The 22,912-nt window shown below is 42.0% G+C and overlaps 1 protein-coding gene across 1 annotated transcript in view; it reads right to left on the reverse strand.

Moving 5' to 3' along the window:
* LOC145415407 (UDP-glucosyltransferase 2-like) overlaps nucleotides 1-7,378 on the reverse strand; it is a 42,307-nt gene extending 34,929 nt beyond the window's left edge. Inside the window, exons 1-4 of the mRNA XM_080284690.1 lie at nucleotides 7,364-7,378; nucleotides 6,316-6,437; nucleotides 4,721-5,342; nucleotides 2,157-2,255 (exon numbers count right to left, since the gene is read on the reverse strand). Coding sequence (XP_080140816.1) covers nucleotides 2,157-2,255; nucleotides 4,721-5,342; nucleotides 6,316-6,437; nucleotides 7,364-7,378 — 858 coding nt within the window. The remainder of the gene's footprint in view (nucleotides 1-2,156; nucleotides 2,256-4,720; nucleotides 5,343-6,315; nucleotides 6,438-7,363) is intronic.
* Nucleotides 7,379-22,912: the final 15,534 nt, after the last annotated feature.

Genomic DNA, 22,912 nt, shown 5'->3' on the forward strand with positions numbered 1-22,912 from the left:
ATTGATGCACCATAAGTCTCCACCTTCTCCTTGGCCTACCTCGCCTCCTCCCTTCTCCAAATTCGCTCAGATATGCCTCTTTCACCATTCTATTGTTATCCATTCTTTCCACATGACCATACCATCTCAGTACACTCTCTTCGATTCTGGTGTCCACCTACTTCTTCACTCCGAATCTTTCACGAAACATTATTTCGCATCCTATCCACCGTCTGTACTCCATACATTCCTCAGCAGTCCCATCTCCACTGCTCTCATTCTTGACTTTTCATTTTCATGCCACACCACAGTCTCACATCCGTATGTTAAAGCTGACACTAACACTCCTTCATGTAAGCCTCGTGCAGCTGCAACACTCAAGCCTCTGTTTCTTATCAAGCCCTTCATTGCACCAGCTACTTTTCTTCCTTGTGTCATTCTACTTTCAACTTCTTTTGCACATTTGCCTCTCTTTTCTATCACTGTACCCATGTATTTGAATTCTCTCACCAATTCCAGTCTCTCTCCATTCACTCAGCATCGCACTGGGAGTCACGTTCGCTCTCAGTAACCATCATTTTACAGTTCTCTTTTCTGCATTTACTCTCAAGGCACGATGCTCACAGACCTCAGCAAAACTCTGCACTAGCCTGCCAAGTTCTTGTCCGGTATTTGCAACCAGTACTGCGTCATCAGCATACAGCAAATTTGCGATATTCCATCCATCACCATTCATTACCAACGCCATCCTTCTATCCATTACTCGTGTTTTTACTTCTTTCATCACCCCATCCATATACATGTTTAACAATCCTGGGGACATCACACAACCTTGTCGCAATCCCATTCACTTAAATGTTCATTAACCCTTACATATGGTTCACTAACATCATAAAAACTCCTGACGGCACCTAGCAGCTTACCATTTACACCGTACATGCGCAAAACTTTCCACAATCCTTCTCTGTCCACATTGCCGTATGCTTTTTTCCAGATCCATGAATGCCATAAACACCTTATGGTCCTTCTCACAAGCCTTCTCTGCCATCTGTCTCACTGCAAATATTTGATCCACACATCCTCTGCCACTCCTAAAGCCACCGTGCTCATCACTCACTAGAGCTTCTGATATCTCTCTTACACTCTCTATAATAAATTTTCCATATACTTCCCTACCACACTCAATAAACTTATGCCATGTTAATTCTTACACTCACTTCGCTCACCTTTATTTTTGTACAGGGGTACAATCACAGCCTTTTTCCACTCCGCAGGCACCGTGCCACTTATCCATGCCTTCTTACATATCTCCAACAAGAACTTCATTCCACTCTCTCCACTGCACTTAAGCATCTCTCATACACCTTATCAACCCCAGCTGCTTTACCATTTTTCAGCTGATTCAAAGCACTCTTCACCCGTGCGAGTGTCACATCTCCTGTTACTGCATTCCTTCTCTGCACACCCCCTAAACCAATCATGTTTGCGGCCGCTTTGCTCTCTCTGTTCCCATTCATCAGGCTTTCCATCTGGTCCTTACTTCATCCCTATGGGTTAATAATCTACCATCTACGTCCTTCAAACCATCACATTTCTTTCTTTCACTTCTACAGTGCCGCACCTCTTTCCAGAATAACTTCCTATTTTCATAGTAGTTCGCATTCATTTATCGTCCTAGATCATCATTTACATCCATCTTTTTCCTCTTCACTAGTCTTTACGTGTGTGTGTGTGTGTGTGTGTGTGTGTGTGTGTGTGTGTGTGTGTGTGTGTGTCTCTCTCTCTCTCTCTCTCTCTCTCTCTCTGCTGATGGTACTACCCTGGTCACCGATACGTTTGCATGTTTCCCGCACTACAGCTTTCACCCTTAACCTGTTTCCCTACACACTTTCCTCCTTTTAGTTTTTGTAATTATACAGTGGATTAGGTAACGGATACTTTGTCTTTCATTCACAGAACTAGTTAATTTTGAATCTTTTCTTCTCAGATTTCTTTCTAATTTTTCAGGCGTATTGTGTCTAAACATTTGTAAAAGAACGTATCATGATTTTGGATTTCCAAATTTAAATGAATGTGAGCAATTTGCAAGCTCTCAGCCACTTTTTCCTTTGTGTTTATGAAGCAATGCCACCCTATTAATTAATGGTTCGCCTGTTGAAGGAGTGAATCTATCTTACCTTGCATTCTTGAGGGATATCTGTGGCCTTGACGATGCTGCCCAGGCTGAATAGTATGACACCAGCCTCCCCAGCACCAGTCACAAACTCCTCCAGGTCCTGCGACACGACACAAGAGCTACAGTGTACCGTAAATCAAAGGAATATATTTCAGTTACTTGTCTTTTCTCGTAAGCGCCTGTATCTTTGCAATATAAATTGTACCCATGGCTTTTGTCGTCCAGTATGTCAGCAGATATTAATTATCTATATCATCTGGATAAAAAAGGTATACCTGTACCCCTAGCATGCTTCATCCCGGTATAAATGCCTGTTAGCCAAACCTTCAACAAATGTACCTGTCTGGAGAATAACAATTGAATTGACCTTTGGCCTAATTCATATTAGGTCAGGGATATTCAGACTAACTTTGGCCCATTCAAGTCGCTCATATGAATTCATATATAGAAAGGTCACTTCACGGACCCTGATTGTCCGATGAGGTTCAATCAGGCCCAGTTGGACCTGCTCAAATATAGGACCATCCAAGTTGTTCACGGTCATTTAGGTCAGGCAGCCACAATTATGCTCATTCAGATTATTTAAGTCTGCTCGGGATCATTCATTTCTAGTACGCAATTTTGGTTTAATTTACGTCGAATATAATATTTTACACTCATTCACTCGCAATCATGTCATTTCTTGTCAGTTCAGGGTCTTTCCAGGTCAGATATTTCATCTGAGGTCCACGGTGGCACATTCGTCTTTTAAATCCATGTAGGATATTCACTTTCATTTCAGTTTCGTAAGGCCAGTTCTGTGGATGCGGGGCTTTGTTCTGTCGTTCTATCCATAATCCTCCTTTTGGAGAGTGTTGACAACTAAGGATCGTTTATGTTTTTGGTTTGGTCGTCTGCCCGGGTCCAGGCTGGTTTTACATCCCGTTAAGTTTTTCGTCCAGGCACTTTGGCGCTACCATGAGAAGTCAAACCTCTCCATGCACTGGTCAATATGAGGGGTTTCCTGCAATTCATTCTGTTTGCTTCCACATGATCCTGTGAGAACAAGAATAATAACAACATAATTAGACAGTTGCATGGCCTTCCAGGGCCATTCAGATCCTGTCTGAGCTTTACTTAGCCTTTACATACAGTATGGCCCTATTAGAGCAGTACGGGTTCAGTCATAGCCGCTCAAGTCAGATTCGATCCACTTTTCATTTCAGCCATGTCCAGACCCGAGGTGTCCAGTTATTGATGATGTGGGATAATTTTGGTCCTTAGGTAACTTCAGTTCTGTGAAATTCAATTAGGTAAAAAAGAAGGTATTCGAGTCATGCTAATGTAAATGTGTGACAAAACTTCAACCCAATGAGTGAATGAAATGAGCGAAGTGGTTCCAGGGATATGACACTGCAGGTTCTCGGTTGTATGTGTGGAAATGTCTGGGCGACTCGGAGCCGTTCTTAGATTACAGTGCAGAAGTGCTGTAGGGCGAGGCAAAAAGAACGAAATCCGTAAGGTGGGGGATCGAGATAAAAATAAGTAGGGTGGTGGAAAAAATAAGTAGGGTGGGGAAAAAAGAAAATGCAGCCAGTATTGGCTGAACTCGTGAAAGGTGACGAATATGGGCACTGGAGATAACCTAGTACCATTGTCATTACATTCACTGCATCAGAGGAAATAGCTGTAGGAAGTAGAGAGGAGGAAATAGATTGGACTGGGATGGTGAGTGTTAGGATACCCTGGAGAGAGTTTAGGTTGTGGAAATGGATGTTGTTGTTAGGTTAAGATTCATGTCTAAAGTAATGGCTGTAGTGGGCATGGAAGAGAGGTTTGGGTGTCTGGGACAGACAAAAATGGTAATTGGTAGTAGGGCAGGGTATGAAGATTACACTCGGCAGATATGCGTGATGGATACGATAAAGTTTTATTATTAAGAGCAGATTTTTCTCAAAAGTATATATAAAAAGGGGGGGGGGGTGGAAAGAAACAATTTGTGGTGAGTGGAGCAGAGTGGGAGAAATGGGTCAGGGATGTTGTGAGATGGGTTGGAGCCAAGTAAGAGGTCCTGTGCTGTTAGACTTTGTAAGCTAAGTACTTTGGGCATGGCAAAGCAATAGTTCAGAACTTTCTCCAGGATCAAGAACAGGAAGAAAACAAAGAACATGATGGATTAAAAGCTAAGAACTCCCTACTCTCATCTACCTGTCGTCTTTGAATGTATGTGAAAAGTAGACACGAGGCTTTTGACGTGCCACATACGAAAAGGGATAGAGAAAGAAGAAGTGCTTTGGAGAATCCCAAGCCAATGATACTGCATGTCATTTTCATTCTTTATTCTATGTGACACACTAATAGTATAAATCAGAAGTAAGTATCGCAGTTAAGTTTAAACAGAATTGCAGTTTCATCAGCCGTCCCGTGATAAAGAGGATAATAGAACTGCGGTTCACCACAGAAGCATCCAACAATAACTTGTTATTCCTGGCTAGTTTTAGGTAATAACTTTCCATATATTGATGCTAAGTTCATTAATTATATCCACTGATATAACAAAAGAAATGAATTATCATCAGATCTTACCTTCGGCAGTGGCTGAGGTTGCTTGGCATTAATAGTGCCAATCTCGACCTGAGTAGGTAGCAGTGGCACCGGCCCGTCTAAACTGAAGTGACCGTTGATCAGGGTGAGGGAGCTGTTAAAGTATAGGTCCTCCAGTGGAGGCATATCAGGGAAAATTTCCTCAAGAAGACTTTGTATACGGGGACGAAAAATATACTTGCTAATGGCAAAGTTTAGCATCTCACTCGGCAGATTGACAGCTCTCTCTAAGAAAGACATGTGGTTGGTGAAAGTCTGAAGAATGGAGGGAATAACGGACAGAGGAAGCCAGTTCCCCTGCATGGTTAGATGGTTATATTCCACACCTGGAGTGCAAATATTGATGAAAGCACCATCATAACCCCAAAGAAAGGGAGCAGCAATTTCATTACCATATCCAACTATAATTATGGCATGAAAAGTGTTCCGTTCCTTCCAGAGTTTCTTGATAACCTCAGAGGACCACATTTTTCTCCCTGTGGCCTCTTCAGCATCCAGGCCAAAAGAATATGTGCGCATTGTGCTTTCTGCAACATCAAAAATGTTGGCATCATCAAATACACAGTTGTCATATCCTGTGCCCACTTCCCTCACCCTCTCGTGCCTGTGGGAGAAAAACACGGATATAATATCGTCATGTCCATATATAACAGAAATAAAAAAATGCATGTAAAATACTTACTGCACATTGCATAAGTCATAACTGGTCGTGTGAGCAATGCAAATGAGAACACAATTAAGCTGGTAGTAAGGTGTGGATGGCTTTTTTAGTCTCAATACTAAAACTGTTATTTTGGAAGCTATTGAAGCTATAACACAATGCAAAAAAATACCAACATATACTGCCTTGAGCACCATACAGCACCAAAACCATGTTTATCAGAGACTGTTAAACCTGCAACAGATCTACTGAAATCGCATTTAAGGTTATTGCTACAATAATTTTATTTGAATGTACAAGAGATGCTACATATATGCCGCCATGTCTTCATATGTGCATTGTGATAGTGATGTGATGCTTGATCTCGATATTTCACTGATTGCGTGCTAGAAGTTGATGATAAAAAAACGACAAGGATGCTGATTGGTTCTAACATCACAAATCAGTGCCAAGACGCCACCTCTATCTCCCGCTCAGTGCCGAGCAGAACATCACATTGAAGGGGGCACTCCATCACACTCCTGAACCCACTACCAAGAAATATGGGTAACAGGACTGCTTTTTTTTTTTTTTTTTTTTAATAACACCGTACTTATCATCGGCTGGATGTAGAGATACAAATTTATGGCAGCAGAGGGATACCAACACCCCTACAAACCTGCAGAATAACTCCAGCTTAAGTTCATACACCTTTTGCTTCATCTTCTGCCTCGCTTAACATTTGAGGAACCGTATTCAGTTTTTTGCGCCCTGTCTGTTATCTGTAGCCACTTGCTTGTGAATATCATGGCTTCTCGGGGGTTATACTTTTGCTACGCAATTAATATTTTTTCAGATATTAGTGTTAGTACTCAGTCGAGATCTAAACGTCTGGCAACGCTTTAGGCACCATCCAATAAGAAGCCTTGTTCCATGCCTCTGGCGACCTACAATAAAGAGCTGAAGTGTAAACGTCACGGTACCATGACAGCCGCCGTGCTGGTTCAACACAAATATCAAACGAAGGGCTTTTGTAATGTCGTCTCTTGTTTCTTTTTTCTGGGAGAACGACAGTCAATATTTAAGTGGAAAAACCCCTACAAATGTTTTCATATATCAGCCTTCCTTCATTTGTGGCCTAATATTAGGTAAAGTTAAGGCTAGCATAAAAAAAAAAGACTGGAATGTTTCTGGTTGGACTGCACACTTTTTCTAATCTATACCTTTTCTTTATATTATGATAATATATAATTTTTCATTGCTGGGAGAAGTAAAGTTCTTAATGTAACCATATTTTTTCTATGACTTTCAAAGCTTAACTCGGTGAATATGATGTATTATCAGATGATAAGTACTGTACTTTGGTTCCTCTACTCATAGACAACACACAGTGCAATTTAAATTTGAAAGATAATCCTGAGTTAAGCAATAACGTTTATCAGTCTAGCAGATACTGTCGTATCAATTACCAAGTGATCGATCTTATTTATTGCACACTGATGTCATTTCAATGGGATGGACTGTTTCAGAATGAAGTGCCTCTTGAAGAGTATAAGGCTCTAGTTGATGACATTCTGAATTAGGACAAATGAATTTTGGTACACCTCCTTCAGAATCTCAAAAAGTCCTGAATCTTCCACAATCCATCATTGACAGATGGGTAGTGGCTGTTGGTAACGTGCATAAACCATAAGAACATTATTAAACAACAACGGCCATGTACCATCCAAATGTTGGCAATGAAATGAAAGCATCCTTGCACCAGTACGAGATGAGCACATGCTTTTTGTTGTGAGGCAGGAGCATCAGCAGGGCAATAAGACCATAAACTCGTAACACACCAGATAATGTCACTTGCACAACATGATTAGGGATGGAGGATCTCTTGCATTTACAAAGGCATAGTATTTACCAGCACATCAGGCCGGCTTCATCCACGTCATAGAGCCTTCAAATTATTCCTCCTCCTGGCCATTCTCCAGTACCTGCCACTCAGCCATCGTCACTGTTGACCTCATCAAAGGGATGGACAACAGTGATCTCACTGATCCTATGATTTGATGAACACTGATCTCACTGATCCCATGGTTCATATGGCTGAGATAATAACAGCAGGAGGCTGTGGACTTGAAGTTACAGGTGGTGGTCGACTGCAGGAGTTGATGGTGAAGGCAGTGAAGGTCATGATGAGGCTGGGGAGGTTGAAGGTGATGGTTATCATGAGGTGACCAGATACGATACAAAGCAAAATGCAGTGGAGATGGGGTGGTGGAACGTGCTCACCCTTCCTCGTTTCCCTCCTGCTTCTGATCTCAAACTCTTTCTCACTATCTGCCCATGTACTTTGTATTTCATGAATCTCTGCTACTCCCTCACCATCTTGAACCTTCCCATTAATCCATAAACCATTGAGGTCCGCCTTGCTTTCATTGTTGCTGCCTTCAAACAACAGTCTTTGCCACACTGCACAATAACATGGGCAGCTGGATTTGAAAACTAAGGTGGAGGATTGGGCTGGGTCATGTGGTAGTAATTTCTCCCTGGTTGGTAAAAGGCATGTCATGGATAGGTGGGTGTGTTTCCTGCCTAGTTGGGCTCGAAGTAAAGGAAGGAATCAGGAGAAATAGAGTGACTCCAAGGAAGTTAGAACATGACAGATGGATCATGTTTTTGCTCACAGCCCAAAGAATACCCATGGTGTCCAGTGTCCACTTACTAAGCATAAACACACATTTGGTGGCAAAAGTTAAGTATGCAAAATATAAAAATATCACAGGATCTACTGGGGGGATGTTTGCAGAAGGCTTCACTGTCCTTCTGGAAGGACCATCGCAGCTAAGGGAATAATTAATACTATATGAGCTGCATTTCTTGAAATTCACTAACATAATGCTGAAAAGTTTGATATTACCAAATGGAGCACAAAATTGTGTCAGGTGTGTGTGAACTGCCATGCTTTGGCATGAGGCTGCACAGCCACTAAGCAGAGATTTATACATTCTGAAAAAAATGAATGGCACTCTTCCTTTGTTTTCAAAATACAAGAACATTAAAAAACCTGCTTACATGAAAACTTTCCACACTATCAAGTACCATGCTGTAAAACGATAAAACGTTAAGGGCAAATTGATAAGATATAATGTTAGCATTTTTGTTCTCATTCGGTAATGCTGCATAGCTGCTGAGGGAGGTATAACTACCACAAATAAAGAAAGGGAGGATTAGGATGTCCTCACCACACACACACACCCTTTCTGGATCCACTGCTGATACCAGGCACTGATAACAGGTACTGATAGCAGGTACTGTACGAGCCTGCATGTGTGTGCTACTGCTTAACTTCTAGAAAATGCTGTAAATACTGAAGTACGTTCAACTTGACTTGTCGGATACATCCATTGTTCCTGTACTTTTTTCCTGTAGCTCAATTGACCAGTGATACAGTACGACGACCCAACATCCTTTTCATTGTACTTTTCCACAAATACCAACGTATTCTAAAGTAAATCTATTATCCTAAAACATCACATTCATTACTGAGACATGTTAATTTTAGGCCAAGATGAAGTAGACAATGTATGATTTCCAGCTACTTTGAGTGAACTACGTATGGTTGTGGCTAGGCCTATTCCAACCAATGCAGTCAATAAAACTGAGTAAGATCGGACCGTCTTTGGAAGCTTATGTAAACCATGAGGCGTGTTGAGAAAACGAACTTAGCTAATGCTCTAGGGTGTTTAAATTCCTAGTGGAATATTGTAGGTCTTTCTGAGATCGGAAAAATTGGAGAGTAAAATTTTACAAAACTGTACAAAAGCCAGCAATTTTTTAAGATAATCAAGGAAGTAAAGAGGGAAACACAAATTATCACATATCGTACCTACACGTTACTACAGAAAATTCATCAGCAGATGAAAATTGTGCAGGTTTAATCATTAAACACACACACACACACACACACACACACACACACACACAAAGATGATCTCGAAGGGCCAACAATGAAGCTGAAAAGATTTCCATGTTTAATGAAGGAGAGAAATGCACAAAGGCAATATCGTGTACAGTCATAAGAAAAACTATCGTTACCCCCAGGAATGTTCGATGCAAAACGAACGTTAGCTGGGCTATGTGGGCAGGTCCTTGCTGTTCGCCCCTCCCCTATCTAGTGTTGTCATGTCACAATCGCATTACTAGAATTGGAACAATGAGCAAGAATGAGCCATGTGGCGGGGAAATATATAGGACGTGTTTGCATTACCCTGAGCACCCCGCTGGGGATTAATAATGAAACTCGCCACGTTTATTATTTTCCTACTATTCAGCACTTATTATCTATAGGATACAGCCAATAAAATATTTTAAAGGGTATTATATCTATAGGCATTGTCTTTTTTTTTTTTTATGATAGTCTAACAGGGGTGCGCGAGTTCATTTGTTTGCTTTAGATGGGTGGTTAAATGCTTCAGATAGATGCTTTAGAGTTAATATGGATGAGGTGTGGTATATCCATGTTATGCATTATGGAGAAGTCACACAGTGCTTGAGGGACTATAATCATTCTGCATTTATAATATGTAGAAAGCAATACATATCATTATTATACTGAACTGTACTAACTTGGCTTGTATCGGCTGGCATGGGTGCACATACACATTGCCCGTCTGCATGTGTGTTGCCAACTTTACACCATTCAGTAAAATTTTTATTTAACGAATCTGGTGCCGGATAATTTAACGTCTTTATGTACAGAGGCAAACGGTCTAATTAGCTTTTATTACCTCTAGCACAAATTCTAATATCTGTGTCTCACATAACCGACATTGACGGTTTTGCAGTACAATCTTCCCCGTCCTGTCATTCCACAACACTTTGTCATTGTGTCATAGTGCATAGCTCTGAAGAGCAACGATAGTTTTTTTTTTTTTTTTTTTTTATGACTGCACAACAATTATAGCAAACTTAGGTCAAGGAAGTAAGGAAAGGGTAAATTATATTACAATCATTGCCTCTATTATTCCGTTCTTAGTTTTCATAAGACAGGACTTTGCTCGGTAGAAAACATATACCCAGAATTACCCATCCCCAGTTTGGTGACATATGATTCATGAAGGAGTGTGTGTAGTGAGAACAGAACATTTGAAAAATGAAGTTATGTAGTGTCAGTTCTTGACTGCAACAGAGTCTTTATGTAGAGGATGGTCCATATATAATGCTCCACTTCCACTCCAGCGGATGATTTCTCGTGTGCTTTGAGGACGGCAAAGTCTCTGTTATCAACGTCTAACCTACATCATTTATTTATATCTTTGATGTCATTGCCACAACCGCACCCAAACCAGCAGACTGAGTCATCCCCGCAAGACTTAAGAGATTCAATCAATCGAGTTTTCAGTAGAGCGCTATTTATGGACCACCCTGCATGTCATCGGTTTGAAACGACAGAGAGCAAGAGTTATGGTAAAAAAAAATGCTGGCACATGAAAAGACATGCTACCAGCACTCTCAAAAATGTCCATCAAGGCCTAGGTTTCAATTACGACTGTAGTGCCATAATTTTAAGTATTAGTGTAAGTTAGTATAAGTTAGTGTTGTAAGTGTAATCTTAAGCTTAAATATAGTTATAAGTATAGCTCATGATTTAACCTTTAAATCTTATATTTAAGTCTAGTCTTAGTTGATATTCATGATGTGAACATGATTCTGATATTGATAGTACTAAATTGAGTATAAACCCGCCGCATGCTGGCTATTTTTAGCCCTCTGGGTCACCCCAGTGCCGGTCATTTTTTGACCTTTTTTTTTCTTGGCTAAAATGATAGATTTTGATGTGGAAACAACGAATTTCGCCATTTAAATGCTCACCGAGGCTCGGAAATGAGTGTTATTTAGTTCTGCATACTTGTGTACAGGTATAGCCGCTCTCTCACGCTCACCACATATGTGAGAAAGCCGTTTTCTATGTAAGGTATACTCAGGTATTTATGCTGGGAAGGTATAGCTATGTTCAGTACACTTCTGATCACTTATTACTTCAGCATCTATCACAGTTTGTGTGTCTTTCTCACTGTGAATGCATTATCTTACACTTACTTGATGATACATACAACTTTACTTCATTATATACAGTCCGGGCACTTACAAGAAGGTATTTACAAATTGACTTCACAATATAGTCCTTACACTTACAAGAAAATATTTACAACTTACACTTACATGAAAATATTTACAAAATGCCTTCACTATGTACAGCACTGGGTGAGGCACACTGGCAGAGTGAGGCAGAGCAAGCATGAGGGGGGGAGCAAGTGAGTGTATGGCCTTGACAGCCTGGGGGATGGTAGAGGAACAGTTACCTTACATGCCCGCAAATTTTTACCTGAGAATCTTGAAAAATGCGGTCACAGTGAAGTTTTTTATTTTAGACTGTTTTAAAACGGCAATGGAACTGGCCGCGGCATTATGTCAGACTGTTTTAAAACGGCACTGGCACGCGGTGAGTTAATGTGAATAATGAACCAGCTGCTTGCCAACAAAGACGTGTATCTGCGAAATTTAGCAGATGTAAAAAATCACGAATACCTTTCTTTTATATTCTGATCTAGAGATTTACCTGCCAAAGTTAATAGATTTCCCCTTTTGAACCATGCAGTGGTGATTGAGAGTTGATTGAAGTAAGAATATTGAAAATCGTCATTTGTGAAGTGCGAAATTCACGTTATTGAGTCGGGGTTACAGTCACGTAAGCATGTAACCAACAGAGGGTAATAAAACTGTTCAAATTCTTAATTGATTTGGTTTCATTATGATTAAAGTTCCTATATGTTGGTTACAAAAATTTCAACATCATAAGTACTTTTTCTACATATGTTAAGTGCAAACGTATCTCTCGTATTCCTTGAAGATCTAGTAGTCAGTAGTATTACAGTGTAATCAGTTAAACTTTCAGCAAATCCTTGAACACTGTGTTGGTCACTTATAAAACGTCAGGGGACAGCATCAACCGCCAGATCGATGTTCCTCTCATCGTTGCAGGTTAGTTCCCGAGCTCTCACCCCCCCCCCTTTCTCCCTCGTGTATTAAATCATATACGTTCGTGAGTTGAATTAGTGAGATTTTCCCCTGATCCTTCTTGTGCTGAATAATGAGATCGCTGTTCCTCTCCTCATCGTTGCAGACGAGTGTTACGGAGGGCCGTGGCTCGCATCCCAAGGATTCGAGCGGTCTAGCCGCGGCCTAACTGCTAACACACTGAATCACCCTCCCCCCCATTTAGATCATGGAATCTATGTGAATATCGGCTGGTCCATTTGTCCATTTGATTACGGTCCATGTGATTATTGACCCCATTGATTATTTTGTCTAACTTATATAAGATTCTTCAGTTGTGCATTTAGTCTTAGAGATTCTTTAATGATAATCTTTATGTTCATTCCCAACGAGTCCGTCAGAGACCACGGGACTATATCCATGCGTATCAGTATTCTTGGGATATAATCTAGTGTGTAAAGATACATATTTCTGAAGTTATACTGTAAATCCTTATTACTGAATATTAATTTACTTCGTGAAGATTCATATATCTGAAAAGTGTAATAGTATTCTTTGAATATTCGGTTTGAGAAGATTCATATTTCTGCTGATATAGATCCTCATAATATTTTGTTTGTATAGATCACAGTTTGAGGAGTAATCTGTATCTCAGTTCCTAATACTCAGTAAATTTAGGTTAAATCATTTTGAGTTTGAATTTTGCTATCCTCCAAGGAGTAGTACAGACGAGGTTGAGTGGCCTGCATGGTATGCTAATACCTAACTACTCATGCCCTATCTAATACGATCACACAACCTCATTTCTCATAAAGCCATGTATTCTCAAATAAGACCACACTACCCCATTTTTCATAATTTCTAAAATTCTCGGCATTACACTGGTGGTATCAAAAAGTTCTGTTCATTATCCTGGTGGGAGACAGTGGTGGCATAAATTTTTTTCGTCGTTACACTGGTGGCTAAAGCGGTGGGATAAGATATTGTTGTGGGATAGAATCCCTCAATAACAGTACACTGGATGCCCACTTAATTTCGCGATATTTCTAGAAATAATGCTCTTTAAAGCTCCTGGAGGACCAGCAAAATTATATTTCACCGAGAATAGAATGAATAATGAGATGGAAACACAATTTCTGTATTTTGTGGTTTGGTCTAGTGGAAGGAGTAGTAAGGTAGAAGATGAGTTGTTGATGGAACTTAGGAGTCAAATGTCAAGAAGAACAAGTGTAGCTCAGTGGACCATGATAGCCGATTCGTTAGGTTCTTCCCCCTCAAAACAAAACAATCCACACATATCACGCCATCATGTAGTGGAAATGTTGATGGACAGGGGTGTGTACGTGGTAGAGGATGTGTTCACGGGGAAGAGGATGCAGGGAACCACGGGACGAGTGAGGCCCTGGTGCGGAGAAGAGTGGCCCTTGGGACCCCTGGAGGTGGCCTTTGAGCCTGATCCGGTGGATGAATAGCTGCCGCCCTGTGAGAGATGCCCTCCCAGGAGACTTGTTGAGAAGTGTTGAGTGTTAAGCTGGTTATGGCGGTATTAACAGATGGATAGGGAAATGTGTGCGGGTCAGACTGTCTGACTATTGACTGAGAGTTCATAGGAGTTTGGGTTATAGGTTGCCATGTGGTTTTTGAGATTTTGCTATATTAAAGAACAATATTCAATAATACTTGAGAGCAAGGACAGAGAACTGACTTGCGAGAATCAAGCAATGATTACTTTATGCCGGCCTACTTCGCCAATTCTCTAGGGACGAGAATTTATAAACTTTCTCAACAGTACACAGCAGAGACTAATTACTCACACGTGCTGTTTATTAGTACTGTTGGACTCCGGAGAAAGTGACTCCACCCCAGACAATCAATAACTAATGCTATTAATGATAAACAGGTTCTTGCTGGTGCATTAACTCTTGGTTGCACAACAGATTTTAAGCTTAATACAAAAGGACTGGCCTAAGTACCAGTTACGAATAATGCAAAGTGTTATGCAAACTAGGAGCGATATCTAGAATAAGCTTAATGTGGAGAAATAAAACACGAGTTTACATTATATCAAGCTCAAAGAAAAGAACTGAAAATTTATTAATTACAATGAAACAAATTTACGTTACGTTTCAAAGTGTATTCAAAATAACAAAGAGAATACACTCACTCGCTCACTCACAAGCTAAACTCTTAAGCCTAGGAAAAACGAAAGAAAAATACTGGTCAGAAAAGAGGCTAGGCGGGATGGACTGGGCGTCGTTGCTGAGGAAGGACACTGCCACACATGCTGAACCTCTACGCTGGATCACACTGAGTGGAGATTTCAGGAACCCGCTGAAGAACAACCTGGTCTCACGGCGCTTCAATCCTAACTGAATTCAAATAAGCGAGGCAAGGACTGAGGCCAGCCGCCAACTAGTAACGGAATTAATGCGAGCGAAACACGCCCATAACAAATTACTCAGCGAATACGCTAATGTCGCTCACAAGGACGATCACTTATGAAACAGTGAAAAATGTTCAGAAAACATTCCCGATCGGGTGAATGCGTGGTGGTTGACTGAGTGATACTTATTAGGAATTCAATAGAATTCACGGTTTCCCACAAACTTCAATGTCACAGTTTATTTAGAAAGAAAATCACGCCAATTCCTGACATTACGCCCTATCAAAAATCAAGTTTTTGTCACAGTTTATTTAGAAAGAAAATCATGCCAATTCCTGACATTACGCCCTATCAAAAATCAAATTTTTTTCTACAAATTTTTTTTACAACATATGCATACATATAAATCCTAACTCAGTCACACAAGATTCACAGTGTGGTGTGTGTGCTATCCTGCTACAGGGGAAAGTCACAGTCGCCAGTGAGTGAGAAAACCTCGTATTTACGTTAATAGAAACAAGCTTGAGGGAAAAACTCCGTGACGACAGTGAAAAATCCTGTACTCAGGTCAAACTAAGCGAAAAGTTCGCTACATTTACATTAACAACCAATTGTTATGTAGCGTGATGTATGTGATAACACGGTGTAGGTGTGTCAGTTGTGGTGTAACTGTACCTATGTGTAAAATTACATAATGCAAGTCAATAGTAAATATTGACGATGAGGCAGAAGAGAAGAGGTGACAGCATGCATCAGGGACGATCAGCTGTTCTGCACGGCAATGCTGCACCCGCCAGCTGCACTTGTGAAAGCAATCAAGGTGGAGCATCAAAAGTGTCATTTCTTTCTCTCTGCTTGGCAATCAGTACTTATGTTACATAAAGTACACTATTTACATTATTAACCAGGAAACGTAGTCAAGGCGTCTCTGCAGGACATCAAACACTGACCCAGTTTACTGGTTAAACCCTATACCTAATTAGCGAAAAGACTGGGCGTTTGTGCAGGACATCAAATGCTGGAATTCGCTAAATTAACCAGGGAACGTGGTCATGAGCGAAAAGACTGGGCGTCTGTGCAGGACATCAAACGCTGCAATTCGCTAATGGAACCTAGTTTACCAGTGAAACTCTATACCTAATTAGCGAAAAGACTGGGCGTTTGTGCAGGACATCAAACGCTGCAATTCGCTAAATTAACCAGGGAACGTGGTCATGAGCGAAAAGACTGGGCATTTGTGCAGGACATCAAACGCTGCGATTCGCTAATGGAACCCGGTTTACTGGTTAAACCTTATACCTAATTAGCGAAAAGACTGGGCGTTTGTGCAGGACATCAAACGCTGCAATTCACTAATGGAACCCGTGTTAGTTATCAGCTAGCAGGTCTGCGCCTACATTGTCACTTCCCTTGATGTATCTCACAACAAGGTTAAACTGCTGCAAATACATTGTCCAGCGTATCAATCTTGCATTAGCCGTCTTGGTCGTGCTGAGACTAGTGAGTGGCATATGATCAGTTTCCAGAGCGAATGGTGCCCCATATAAATAATAATAATATTTCTTAACACCATCAACCACAGCCAAGAGTTCCTTCGGCAGGTTTTAGCTTATGGCTATGGTGTGCCACTGGGAAAATACCACCTTCTGATTCCTGCATTAATACGGCACCTACTTCATCTTGTGAAGCATCATTGCGCAGTATGAAAGGTTTGTTGGAATCAGGCAACTGCAAGATAGGCTCCTTACACGGCATATTTTTAAGGGCAGCAAAAGATCTATCTTGCGCTTCTCCCCATTCAATGGTGTTTGGAGCATGTTTTCGAAACACCTAATACAAAGGTTGGGCAATAAGAGCAAAGGTGGGGATAAAACTCCTATAATACCCCACTAGGCCAAGGAATGCCCTAACCTGTTTCTTGGTCACGGGTCTCGGGGCTTCTCTAACTTTCCTAATCTTGTCACCCTGACACCTGCAGTGATTGTTGCCAACAATATGTCCGAGGAACTACACCTCACTGTGAACAATTTTACATTTGCTAGGCTTCACAGTCATGTTGAAACTCTGGAGTCTACTGAAGACAATTTCCAAGAGTCTAAGGTGCTCCTCCAATGTGGCAGAATGAATGAGGACATCATCGACGAACATCTCTACTCCTACAATACCATGGAACACTTGTCTCATGGCATGATTGAATACTGCTGGGGAATTGGTAAGTCCAAATGGGAGGACTTTATACTGATACAACTACCTAGGAGTAGCAAAGGTAGTGAACTGACGGCTCTCGGGGTGAAGGGGAATCTGAAAGAATCCCTTCGCCAAATTGAGTTTTGTGAACTATCGTGACCCTGCCAGCTTGGAGAAGATGGCAATGTGGTCACCCATTGGCTCAGCATCCACTTTGGTGATTGGATTGAGCCTCCTATAGTCGCCACAAATCCTGACTCTACCATCTTTCTTGCGAACTGCTACCATTGGACTGCAGTAAGGAGATGAGGACTTTTCAATAATACCTGCAATCTCCATATCAGCAATTTCGTTGTCTACTGCGCCCAGCAGTCGCATGGGAATCGGATATGGCTTAATCTTCACGGGAGTATCGTCGGTCAACTCAGTTTTGTGACAATCAACCTTTGCAAGTCTAGGTTGGTCAGAGAAGACATCAGCATACCGACAGAGTAATGACCTTATGGCATTCTGATCACCCAATGCTAAGTCAGTGTTAAGTAAAACATCTTCGACAGTCTCTTCCTGATGGGACTGAGCGGTTAAGGGCTCGTCATCATGGTCATCAACTGGGATCACCGCGGCTGCCCCGTTTTCTTCCAGTGGCTGGTCACTATCATCAGCTACTCGTAGGCCAGTCTCCTCGGGGTTTGACTCATGATAAACCTTCAACATGTTAATGTGGAACCTTTTGCAAAGATTCCCCATCTGAATTATGTAGTGTTAGGTATGAGATGCGCTCTACTACATCAAATGGACCCTTCCACTGTGCCAACAACTTGTTCCGGGCAGTGGGGAGTAACACCAAGCACTTATCGCATGGACTAAACTTCCGAAGTTTTGCTTTCTTATCATAATAGGCTTTCTGAACTTCGCGCGCCTTGATCAATTCTTCTTTAGCTAACTCACACGTCGACTGGAGGTGGTCAGCTAGATCAAGGACGTAGGTGTAGGTGGTCTTGACTTCAGGGTTGGGTTCTTCATTGCCCCATAACTCGCGAAGGACTTGAAGTGGTCCACGGACCGACATTTCATACACCAATTCAAAGGGTGAGAACTTCAAGGAATGCTGTGGGGCTTCTCGATAAGCAAACAGAAGAGGAGCAATGAAACGTGGCCATTCCTTTGGCTGTTTGGCAGCCATGCACTTTAACATCTTCTTGAGAGTCCCATTGAACCTTTCACACAGCCCGTTACACATGGGATGGTAAGGGGTAGTTCGCAGGCCTCGGATGGACAACAACCTGAATGTTTCGTTCATCATTGCGGAGGTGAACTGCAAACCTCGGTCGCTTAAAACCTCTTTGGGGATTCCTACATGACAGGACACTTCAATCAATGCCTCAGCAACAATAACGGCCTCTATATTCTTAAGGGCCACGGCTTCAGGCCACCGTGTGCTGAAATCAACAATAGTGAGGATATACCTTGATCCATCACTTGCCCTAGGGGAGATTGGCCCAACAATGTCAACTGCTACTCTCTTGAACGGTTCAGAGATAACAGGTTTCAATGGCGCAGGACAGACACATCCCCGGTCAGTGGTACACTGACACACATTACAGGAACGCACAAGCCTTTTCATTTCCTGTCCCATTCCTGGCCAGAAAAAGTCAGCATGGATTCGGTCAGAGGTTTTCATTTGGCCCATGTGACCTCCCATCACTTAACAATGACCTAATTCAAACACTGCCCGGCGATACTTCGGGGGAACAACGAATTGCAGTCCAACCTCGACCCGGGGTGTTTGTGACTCACGGTATAGCCATCCTTGCTTGTGAAGGAACCTGGCTTGACCTCCCCATGAATATTTAATCACTTTACCCCCCAGCTTCTTACGCACTGAGGCAAGTGTTGGGTCAGACTGTTGTTATTGGGCAACATCTTGACTACGAATCAAATCTTGCGGCATTGTGACGGTCAACGGGGTGACACGATTCGGAGCCTTAGCCATGGCTCGTGTTACTGCAACAGCCGAAGTCTGAGTAGCAACATCTACGGTGCAACTGTTTTTGACGCCTGGCATGTTGCCGATAATGAGGTCAAACAAGGGTTCTGGCATGACAACAGCAGTTTTCAAGCCAGTGTAGAAAGGAGATGCCACCTGGATACGTGCCTCAGGGAACAATCTCACTGACCCATCAGTAAGTCTAACTTGGATCTGCTTACCCGTGTACTCGTCGGGCCGAACTGAACTTTGCTTAACAGAGCAACCTGAGGAACCATTATCTCTCAGGAAATTTACAGAAACACCTCCCACAAACCCTGGCTGAACAAGAAAGGCAGTGTTACTGGTGGAAGGATCTGAGGAGGTAGCAGCCAGTCATTGGTGAGACTGTGGAACAAACGATGCAGCCAATGTGGCGCCCTGAGAACTTGATACCTGAGGGGTCGTGCTCACCATCTGAGTAGCTGGAGCATTGACCACCTGTGGATGAGGGTTCACTGTCGCTGGGGAACTAGTGAACTGTGAAGTACCTGTACTAGTGGGGTTGGCACCATTGTACGCTTGTTGTGGCATAAGGACTGCATTTGCATCCTGCCTCTGATACACTAAAGTCAATTGTCCTGCCTGAGGGTTACGTGGTCTGTCCTTGCCCTGTTGCTGCTTGAAATACTGGTACTGTTGCTGGTTAGGGTTCTGCTTATTGTACCGCTTCCACTCAGGTTTCTGAGTGTTTTGCCCCTGGTCCTTCTTCTGTGGTTTTGGACCTTGGCCATTATTCTGAGAATGGCCTTGTTGCTGGGGTTTGGTCTGAGATGGTTTCCCAGATTTATCAGGTTTCCTGTTCCAGGTATGCTGCTTGCGAGTTTGATACCCGTATGCAGTGAAGAATGCATCAGCCTTCTTCACCATTTGGCTGGCATCTCTTACCTGGCAGATCTTAAGCTCAGCCATAAGTTCAGTAGGCCACGACTTTTCTAGCTGCGTGCACAGCATAAGGTCAATTATCCCCTCACACATGGAAGGAGTTTCATCTTTCTCCATCCACTCATCTAAGTAAGCAGTAAGCCGATCAAGAAACTGAACAGCAGTCTCTTTTTCCTGTAGACGCGCCCTCAGGAACTGACTCTTGGCGTCATCAACTGTGAGACCGTACGCTTTGATGAGTGTGGCCTTCATCATCTTATAAGCGAGATTGTCTCCATGGATTCTGTGGAGAATATCGAGGGCAGAGCCCTCAAACAGGCTAAGAAACTGAAGCCGCTTTGCTGCATCATCCAGCTGGTAAAGCTGAGCCATGTCTTCAAAACGAGCTATGTATGGCTCGATTCGCTCGCCTTCCTTGTATGGAGGAAGCTTAATGTGTGGGGTCGCCATAATATGTGCATGGAGAGCGCTCGTGGAGCTTGGGCCAGCTGCACCAGATGTGTCTGAAGCCAAGGAATCTCGCTTGAGCTTCAACATCTCAAGTTCATGTTTTTCACGTGCCTCATGCTCGGCACGTTCGTGTTCTCGTTGTTCTCGCTTGTATTCACGTTCTCTCTCTCGTTGTTCTAACTCGAGTTGACGTTCTCTCTCACGTTGTTCTCGCTCGTATTCGCGTTGTTCTCGCTCTTGTTCTAACTCGAGTTCGTGTTGTTTTTGCTCGTATTCGCGTTCTTTTTGCTCGTATTCGCGTTGTTGTCGCTTGTGTTCACGCTCTCTCTCACGTTCCTCGCATTGTTTTCGTTCGTGTTCACGTTCTCTTTCGCGTTCTCCACGAGCATCTTTCTCACGTTGTTGCTCGTAATTAAACCGTGAGAGGACATAGTTTTGGATCTTTTCGGGGTTGCTAAGCCCCATATCTCTAGCTTCCTGTACATAGACGTTGGCAGCCATGATGCTAAGTCAATCAAAGTGAACTAGAGACCAAGTACTGACAGCTATTTTGCAGAGAAAGATGCCAATAATCGAGAATAAAGAATATAGGCACAGGTTAGTGGTGACCAGTTTTATGTAGTTAGACTGGTAAAGAACGAAAATTAAACAAAACACTGTGAAAACTATTACATAAATTGATAAAAATGAATTAATAATCACCAGTAAAATAGTGCCTATAGACTTTAATGATAAATACCTAACTATGGGTGAGTGAGTATTGTCTCGTGAATAACTTTAGAGCTAGGAGTTAATATCCTGGAATGAGGTCGCCAAATGTCACTGGGTTTTTGAGATTATGCAATATTAAAGAATAATATTCAATAATACTTGAGAACAAGGACAAAATACTGACTTGTGAAAATCAAGCAATGATTACTTTATGCCGGCTTACTTCACCGATTTTCTAAGGACGAAAATTTATAAACTTTCTCAACAGTACACAGCAGAGACTAATTACTCAAACGTGCTGTTTATAGTACTGTTGGACTCTGGAGAAAGTGACTCCAACCCTGACAATCAATAACTAATGCTATTAATGATAAACAGGTTCTTGCTGGTGCAATTAACTCCTGGTTGCACAACGGATTTTAAGCTTAATACAAAATGACTGGCCTAAGTACCAGTTATGAATAATGCAAAGCATTATGCAAACTAGGAGCGATATCTAGAATAAGCTTAATGTGAAGAAATAAAACACGAGTTTACATTACATGAAACCCAAAGAAAAGAACTGAAAATTTATTAATTACAATGAATCTAATTTACGTTACATGTTTCAAAATGAATTCAAAATAACAAAGAGAATACACTCGCTCGCTCACTCACAAGCTAAACTCTTAAGCCTAGGAAAAACGAAAGAAAAATACTGGTCAGAAAAGGGGCTAGGCGGGACGGACTGGGCGTCATTGCTGAGGAAGCATACTGCCACACGCTGAACCTATACGCCGGATCATACTGAGTGGAGACTTCAGGAACCCGCTGAAGAACAACCTGGTCTCACGGCGCTTCAATCCTAACTGAATTCAAACAAGCGAGGCAAGGACTGAGGCCAGCTGCCAACTGGTAACGAAATTAATGCGAGCGAAACACGCCCATAATAAATTAATCAGCGAATGCGCTAATGTCACGCGCAAGGACGATCACTTATGAAACAGTGAATAATGTTCTGAAAACACTCCCAATCGGGTGAATGCATGGCGGTTGACTGAGTCATACTTATTAGGAATTCACTAGAATTCGCGGTTTCCCACAAAGTTCAATGTCACGAGTTTATTTAGAGAGAAAATCGCGCCAATTCGTGACATGGGTGCAGCCCAATTTGATGGAAATATCAGATTGCTATATTTCGAGGGGCAATGCGTGTCTACCTCTCAACTTACAGTCAACACGGTCTCGGGCAAAACAGTGACTTCAGGACCTGACAGGCGCTCATCAGTTACTAGATGGAGAGCTGGAAGCATAAGAACGAATGGATGAGAGCATAAATGAGATTAGTTAGTAAGTTGTATGAATGAGAAGCGCCCCTAGGATGATCCTGGCAGCGAGAGTACGGGTCTGTCCAGGTGAGACGACCATGTTGCCACCCAGACATGAGGTTGGCTGGGGCTCATCTATCCACTGAATTTCGAGAGTTTATCGTGACAGAGAAGCGACCCCCTGGGGTACGTGATTTTTCTTGTGGACCGACAGGTACCACTTATTGGAGTTGTGTTCACAGTCAAATTTGGTAAGTCCGTCCCATCCACACACACGTCACTAGGAAATGTAGATGAATGATTTGAATGTTGACTTCCGATGTTAATTTTTTTTTTTCCGGAGGAAGGACACGTGAAGTGTCATAATTTTAAGTATTAGTGTAAGTTAGTATAAGCTAGTATTGTAAGTGTAATCTTAAGCTTAAGTATAGTTGTAAGGATAGCTCATGATTTAACCGTTAAATCTTATATTTAAAGTCTAGTCTTAGTTGATATTCATGATGTGAACATGATTCTGATATTGAGAGTACTAAGT

This window comes from Coenobita brevimanus, chromosome 102 (assembly GCF_032717465.1).
Source record: "Coenobita brevimanus isolate Jiangsu-jjx chromosome 102, ASM3271746v2, whole genome shotgun sequence".
Taxonomy (NCBI): domain Eukaryota; kingdom Metazoa; phylum Arthropoda; class Malacostraca; order Decapoda; family Coenobitidae; genus Coenobita; species Coenobita brevimanus.